Genomic DNA, 7,653 nt, shown 5'->3' with positions numbered 1-7,653 from the left:
TGAGGAGTACTAGTGTGATTTTTTTTTTCAGGATATTTAATATTTTCGAATCATGTCTGTGTTTTTCTGTGAGCTGTAGTTTAGAGTATGTATGGCAGTATTCCATTCTGAATACAGCCAGTAAATCAGAGTTTAACCGTGTGTGAATGAGTGACCTGTTGAGCCTGGTTAACTTGTTCAGGCTGATGGAGAAGATTTTCCAGTCTTTCTTCACTTGTTAGTGTTTTTCTGTTAATGTTTTTTTGACATGTTACAGTACAGTGCAAAAGTCTTAGGCATGTTAGTATTTTCACAAGGAAATCTTTTTTGCCATTAATTGTAATAATCCAGTGAGATTTTTGTATGCACAATGAGTCTGACAACAGATGGTATGATCTGATCTCACCATCATCCAGTCTGTCTGTGATTATGAAGAAACTGAGGCTAAATCCAGAAGAACTGCGGTTACATCTCAAAGCCGCTTGAAGAAACCCTCCAGCAAAGCGACAGTACTGTCAACAGTTTTAGACACTTGTGTAAAAGTGCTGTAAAGTGAGAATGCTTAAAAAATAATTTCACTGATTTTGTTTATCAGTGAACTCCTATACACTCCTGTTCACTTGCTCATAGTTTTTCAGTGAGCTTTGCCAGGAGGGTTTCTTCAAGAGTCCTGCAGACGTAGCCACAGTTCTTCTGGATTTATTCTCCGTTTCTTCGTGTAATCACAGACGGACTCGATGATGGTGAGATCAGATCATACCGGTTGCTGTCAGACACCTTCTGCATACAAGAATCTCACTGGTTTATTTCAATTAATGGCAAAATGAATGTTTTGAAATGTAAATTTCTCCCTGACACACTCCCCTAAAAGATACAAATAACTTGCTTAAAACCATTTTTTTCTTTGTGAAAATACTAACTGTACATCCTCATAATGACATGTTGTGATCAACAGAAGATTGATATCACCTTGACTGAAACTGTAGATATGAGAATACAATAGTTTTGCTTACTTTGCCATTAATAACAATGAAAATGTTCTCTCTGAAACTATTACACGCGACTGACCTGATTTTTGTTAAACGTTTGGTTTCTATATAAAATTGCATCTTTTTCCACTGGATTAAATTATAACTTTAGTAACACTTTTCTATACTAACAAACTTTCACGATTTTCATCAAAAGTCTCCAGAATATTTTATTCACAGATTCTGTTGCAGTTTGCCTGCAGCTCAGAGCCCATAAAAATATGGACGCACCTGGGTGAAGGAAAACCTCAAATCTCACACACACACACACACACACACACAAACTTAGGTAAGTGAGTTTTAAATGAAACAATTTATTAAGGAACTTTAATATCAGAAAAATAAAAATCTTAATTCTTTTTTACAGCAAATATATAATATCAGTGCTTTGGCCACAGGACAGTAAGGCCATATCATAAAATATATTTTAAATTTTAATACAACTTATATGCCATCATGTCCCTGCATATGTGTATATACATAATAAAAGAACAGTAAAATTATCAAATACAGAAACAGTTGCAGTGTGATGATAAAAATCCCTCAGGTAAACAAAATTCCTAGTTATGTTTAACAGGACTTTTATTTTGTTCGTAATGTAGTTGTATGTAGATCTAATGCAGCGTATGTTTGTATTTGTATATATATGTATGTATGTATTGGATCCTTGGCTTTTTTGTTGCGATTTAAGAATCGTTAGATAATAAATCATGCAGGTGTGCTCTTTCCTGCTCTATAGTACCTAACGTCAACACTCTACAAGCTAATACTTACGGCAACCTGCTTGCCAAATAGTCTTATATTTAATCTTCATATATATATATATATATATAATATATATGTGTGTGTGTGTGTGTGTGTGTGTTTGTATATGAAATATAAACTACAGAAATACTACAAAATTGTAAAAAAACAAAAACTCTGTCAAAGTGAATCTTGAGAGCTTATGGATGCCTTAGTTTCTCTGAGTTTAGTGGTTATTGTGAAAAGTGACGCCATTAGCCGTGTCAGCCTGCGCTTTGAGGAGGGATTGTTTTTGCACATCCTCTCAGGTCCCGTTCGCCGCGGGGTCTGGCCCGGCAGGACCCCTTCAGTTAAGGCAATGAGAGGAGTCGTTACGGACACACACCCTAATGCAACTTGCTAAAAGGGCCTTATCCGTGAAACAACCATATTTTTCTATGCGTTTCAATCTAGAATTGAAAATTGAACTGGAATATGAATAAAGCCGTTTCCATCCTATTTGTTCAAGAGAACAAAATCTTCACTTCCTGTGAAACTGGCACAGAATATCAATAAAATAATAAAAAAAAGTTGCTGCAAGTGGGGAAAGCCTATGACTCTTTCTTCCCCATGATAATGAACTGCTTGTGCATCAGAACATGCAGACGAAACGCAATAACCAGCGCACTTCTCATGTTATCTCGTGCTCGGACGCCTGACGTTTGGGAATGTAATCGTGCGAGACAGTTCTGGGAGGTAATTATACCAAATCATTTTGATGGCAGACTGGTATTTAAGAATGATTAAAAGAATATTTTAGATGGTGTGCAACGAGACCGATCCATTGGTTAGTGCAGTGATCCGGTCACATGACCTGTTCTGATCATGAAGTCATGTGGAATTTATTTAGTAAATTTGTTTTCATCGACGCTTATGCGCACGTTTTCCTATCACATAAAAAAAATTAAACGTCCCAACTGAGTGCATTAACACTTTACATGCATCTCGCCGTTTTCCAACCAGCATTTATGCAATGTCCCAAAAATGACCAAAATACGTGGATGGAAACACAGCTACTGAATTAATTGAATGCGAAATTGGGTTTTATTCATGCAAGTTGATCTAAAATATGACATGCAACAATTTATGCAAGAACGGATTTATGAGCGATTTACACGCAAATTAATTTAGCTCGTGTTTAAAGGGATAGTTCACCCAAAAATCATTTAGTCTCCCTTAAGTTCCTCTCTTTTTTCTGTTGAACTAAAAATATATATTTTGAGAATGTTGGTAATCAAACCAGAGAAAAAAAAAAAAAAAAAAAGTCAATGGCTACCGTCAACTGTTCGATTACCAACATTCTTCAAAATATCTTCTTTTTTGTTCAACAGCAGAAAGAAACTCGTACAGGTTTGGAATCACTTGAGGATGAGTAAATGACCATTTTAATTTGGGTGAAGTATCCCTTTAATGACGATGCTTTAGGGTCGTGGAGGTCAGAACAGCTCTTGTGTGATCGCATGCTGCTCGACAATAGTGTTGCGCAACAGAAACTCAAGGCCACAGATGCTTTTGCAGCAACAGCGCCAGTGTGGACCGCGACCGTCATGGAATCAGGCACATGAAAATGTAAATACGGGGTCGATACCTTGAAAGCAAAGTAACAAACCAACAAAAAACACGATTTAGTGCTGCTAAACCCCAGCACTGCTTGCTGTAAGAATGACGTAGCAGCTAAACGTGAATGGGGAAATCTTTGAGATGAATTGATTGAAAACCTGCATTTCCCAGTTATTTAAACATAATAAAGAAGGAAGAAGGATTTATCAATGTAAAAAGTCAATCAGTTTGGTTCGTGTGATCCCAAATCTCTCTTTCTCTTGCGCGCTCTCTTTACGCGTTTAGCAGGATGGCGTTGGAACACTCCAAGCAGACGAGGTTCTGCCCACCCAGGACAAGCGCCGCCACATTGTCTCCGCAGCGCACGCACGCAGGAACCTGGCTGTGTTTGGGGAAGGTGCGCATGTCTGGCGGAGAGCTGGAGCCCGTGCTGTCGCTCGATGGGGAAAACGCGGTACCAAAGGCCGGGAGACTCTGGGAATTCTCCTGCACCAGCCGAACCAGCGGATGATCCATCGCCTCCGGAAGAGACGGAGACAGCCGGGCGAGAATGGACGGAGAGAGCCTCGGCGTAGTCGGCAAACTCGCGCCTCCTCGATCAAAGGTGCTCCACAATGGATTGACGGACGGGGCCGTCATCGTTATCCCGTCGTACGCGGTCGAATCTTCCGGCCCCAGGGGCAGCTGGGCATCGCCAAACCAGAAGGTACCGCCGGTGCTGCCGGGACTGAGATCCGCCACTCCGCTGCCTTTCCCGCTGTTGTAGGACTCGCTCGAGTTGCTTCCGAGCGAGCTGGAGCTGTCGTTGCGGTATCCTGCGGCGTTGCTGTGGAAGTTTGAAACTCCCCCGGAGAACAGCCAGGCTTTGTTGCTGCCCGACTCGAAGCCAACGTCGGTGCCGTTGTAGTGGAAGTCATCATCGTCTGCACTGGTGTCCACGTTTCCCACGGTACGCACAGCAATATGGGCTTCGATTTCCTCCCGAGCTCGATCCACGTTCTCAGGCATGCCGGTCACCTCAAACACCGGTTCTTTGTCGCGGCTTGGCGTGACGATGTAGGTGTGGGTTTGCTGCTGGATCCTCTTGATAGTCGCTCCTTTCGGTCCCACCACGAGCCCTACCATTCGATACGGCACCCGTACCTGGATGGTTGTCTGTCCCGGATGGCAAGGGACGCTGCTGTGCCCAACGTTTGCTGCCAATTTGTTCCGAGACGCCCGGATGAGGGAAAAATGCTCGGCCGCTGACAGAATCTCACGCTTCGCCGTGACGACGTCCTCCTTCCGTCCCGTCACTACAAACACCGGTTCTTCTCCTCTAACGGGCGTTTTAATGTAAGTGTTGGTCTTTGCTCTCAGAGCTTTGATCTTGCACCCTGAAAGGAGCAGAAACAGACAAGTCAACACATTTCTGGCTTAAGAAGACATCAATATATGAATCCATCAATCAATCCCACTGATAGACAAGTGATCTTCTCTGAGGTGTAATTACAGCAGACCTTGATGTTGATTGGTCAATGCTAGCACACATGGTGTAGTAGCAGGGTTGTTTGACAACAAGTTGTGTAATATAAGTTAACTAGCACAGACAACCAGTGTGCTAATTCACTTGTATTACACAACTTGTTGTCATACAGTGCAGTGAAGGAACATCACGTCATCACAGATAAATGGGGCAGCTGAAATCCATATTAGTGTACATGACACATGCAGTTCAATGAGGTCAATGCGAGTAAATATCATCTAGGTTTTATAAATGCACAAATTTAGAAAATTTGGCCTATACAATTTATGTCTTATGTCTGATATTAAATATCATTACTATTTTGTTTCATTATTATTTTTTAAGGAAACTTGTTTTTAAAGTTTTAGTTATATTTAATTTGTATTTATTTGTTACAGTTATAATATATAAAATACTGGTGGTCAAAAATTTGGAAATTTAATTCATTAAGAAGTCTCTTCTGCTCACCAAGGCTGAATTTATTTGATAAAAAAATTATTTTATTTCGTTTTTAAAATATAATGTATTCCTGTATGTGTATTGCATTGTCAATACAAGATCTTGACCAAAAATTGATGCACCTCTTGTTGGAAATATCATCACAGCGTTTATTTCCATCAGGAGGTTCATAATTTTTTGGTCAAGATCTTGTATTGTCAGTGTAAGAGTCCAGCACACTGTAAAGTCTCCTCCAGCACATCCCAAAGACTTTCAATGAATTTAAGCTCTGGACTCGGAGGTGAAAATTATTCTTCATGCTCCCTCACAACCTTTCTCTCACAATCTGAGCTGATGAATCTTGACATTGTCATCCTGGAATATGGCCATGATGTGTCTGTCTTCCTACATGGTTGTTCAAGAAATGAAAAGCTACACACTCCATCAGTTAGGGTTAGAAGAACTGTTGCCAAACATATAACATGATAGAAACATAATAATCACTGCAATAATGATCCAATCATTGACTCTTAAGCATTTGCCTGTTTAAATACAAAAAGCAACTATTTTTGCTGTCGGACAACTATTGGCCGAGCAGTGTCTATATATATATATATATATATATATATATATGTGTGTGTGTGTGTGTGTGTGTGTGTGTGAGGTCTATGAAAATATCAGCAGGGCGATTCCAAATATGAATCACTAATCCATTAAACCACATACAAAAGAAGTCCTTAATATTAAGTCCTGCTCTGGCTGAAAAGTGAGACAAGATGAGTCACAAAATTAGAATATCAAACATGACACAAGCAAACAAACCCACCCTGTCGGCCAACTATTTCCGCCACATGCTCAGATGTGGGCACCATCACGCACTCTGTTGTGTTCACGCTCTTTCTCCTGGTATTGAGAGCACACCTCTCACCCTCCTGCATCATCATCATTGCCATCATCATCCTCCCCTGAACCTGGTGGTGGTGGAAGCTTTGGGACTCGCCCAGCCCATCCTGAAAAAGCCCACCCGTCCCCGGCGCCTCCATGCCTGTGAGGGCCAGTGCTCTCAGCTGCTCCAGATCAACATCATGTCTGATAATGTTGTTGTTGTTGGCGGTGTTTCCCTCCTCTGATCCAGTTTGGGACAGCGGCTGGAGGTCCAACACCGCACCCAGAACACCGAGATGAGAAGTATCATGTGGTTCTGATGGACTCTCATCATCGCGGAGGCTCAACCCGCTCAGGTTCGGTACCAACACCGGAAGGTCCGGTTCAGTATCGTCTGACTCCAAGAGTTGAGCCGTGTTACTGGGCATGCTCGACCAACAACGTGTCCTGCTTTCACTGCGGGACGCACATAAACAAACAAACAAGCAAAAGTGTCACGGCAAAGCGAGTCTGTTACTGTATTCAAGTGTACAGAAATAGATTATGCCGTTCATAAAGTGTGTTACGTGTATTTAAACTTACAGTTGGTGTTTACAGCAGCGGCAGCTGTGGTTCCGTGACCCTGTTCTACTGGATCTCTTTGTTTACGGTCCTTCAGGGATCCTGGCGCAGGGTTGAGGGACAGTTGATCTGTGCGCACAGCGCCACACGCCGGCGCGGATGAACTACCAAACACTTTGCGTTTTAGCAGCCAAACAAACATTTAATTTCTATTTATTTGGGCCGTAAAACACTTTCTAACAACTATGACCATAATTGAATCTACTTGAATACATGTAACAGTGAGTATTTGATTAATGATGAATAAATAAATGCTATAGAGGGCCAATATAATGTTTATCGTTATTTTAATATCAGTAGAGTTTATATAGGCTATATGAACCATAGATATGTATACATAGGCCTATATATGATATGAACTGTTTCTACATAGTTTTGTGTAAAAAAACAAAAAACAATATTTAATTTATTGCCATGAGAACAAGAGGTAGGCTACATATTCATAATATCACATTAACATTAGCGGCCAGGAAATTAAAATAATAATAATAAAATAAATTACATAAAGTCCAGTTTTTTCAAAGACTTACATGTTTTCATAACTTTTTGTTTTTAGTTTGTTCCAAAAGGTTTATATTTACAACATTTGGTTTGCATTGAGCCCACTTCTTTTAATAGGCTATGTGGTGTTTTCCTAATACAATCAATAATGTGTGTTGTTCTTTGCATTACAAATAGTCATTCTGAGAATAAAAAAGGACATCAAATACACACATTTCTATCATACACTTCAGTTCTCTATTAATTAAGGTTTCCAAATCTTTCCAAAATAATCTTGAGTAGGCCTAAATGCAGTGAAATCAGATGCAAAAGTTTATTTTTCTAGTGCAAAAAAAAAAAAAAAAAAAAAAAAAA

The 7,653-nt window shown here is 40.2% G+C and overlaps 1 protein-coding gene across 1 annotated transcript; it reads right to left on the bottom strand.

Annotated features, from left to right (window-relative positions):
• Window positions 1–1,301: 1,301 nt before the first annotated feature.
• LOC137071520 (RNA-binding E3 ubiquitin-protein ligase MEX3C) lies at window positions 1,302–6,875 on the bottom strand. Its single transcript, XM_067439607.1, has 3 exons — window positions 6,760–6,875; window positions 6,119–6,633; window positions 1,302–4,726 (listed from the first exon to the last, which is right to left on the bottom strand). The coding sequence occupies exons 2-3, from the start codon at window positions 6,603–6,605 to the stop codon at window positions 3,624–3,626; spliced, it is 1,590 nt and encodes a 529-aa protein (XP_067295708.1). The 5' UTR covers window positions 6,606–6,633; window positions 6,760–6,875; the 3' UTR covers window positions 1,302–3,623.
• Between the last annotated feature and the right edge of the window lie 778 nt (window positions 6,876–7,653).

This window comes from Pseudorasbora parva, chromosome 3, assembly GCF_024679245.1.
Source record: "Pseudorasbora parva isolate DD20220531a chromosome 3, ASM2467924v1, whole genome shotgun sequence".
Taxonomy (NCBI): Eukaryota; Metazoa; Chordata; class Actinopteri; order Cypriniformes; family Gobionidae; genus Pseudorasbora; species Pseudorasbora parva.
The sequence above is the reverse complement of the archived record's forward strand: the minus strand, read 5'-3'. Positions and strand labels throughout refer to the sequence as shown.

Bases quoted from the DNA above. Each gene is read 5' to 3' on its own strand.
- LOC137071520 (XM_067439607.1), bottom strand. From the start codon at position 6,605: ATGCCCAGTAACACGGCTCAACTCTTGGAGTCAGACGATACTGAACCG. The intron at 4,727-6,118 runs GTGGGTTTGTTT...TGCTCCTTTCAG, and splicing joins GGAAATAGTTGGCCGACAGG to GGTGCAAGATCAAAGCTCTG.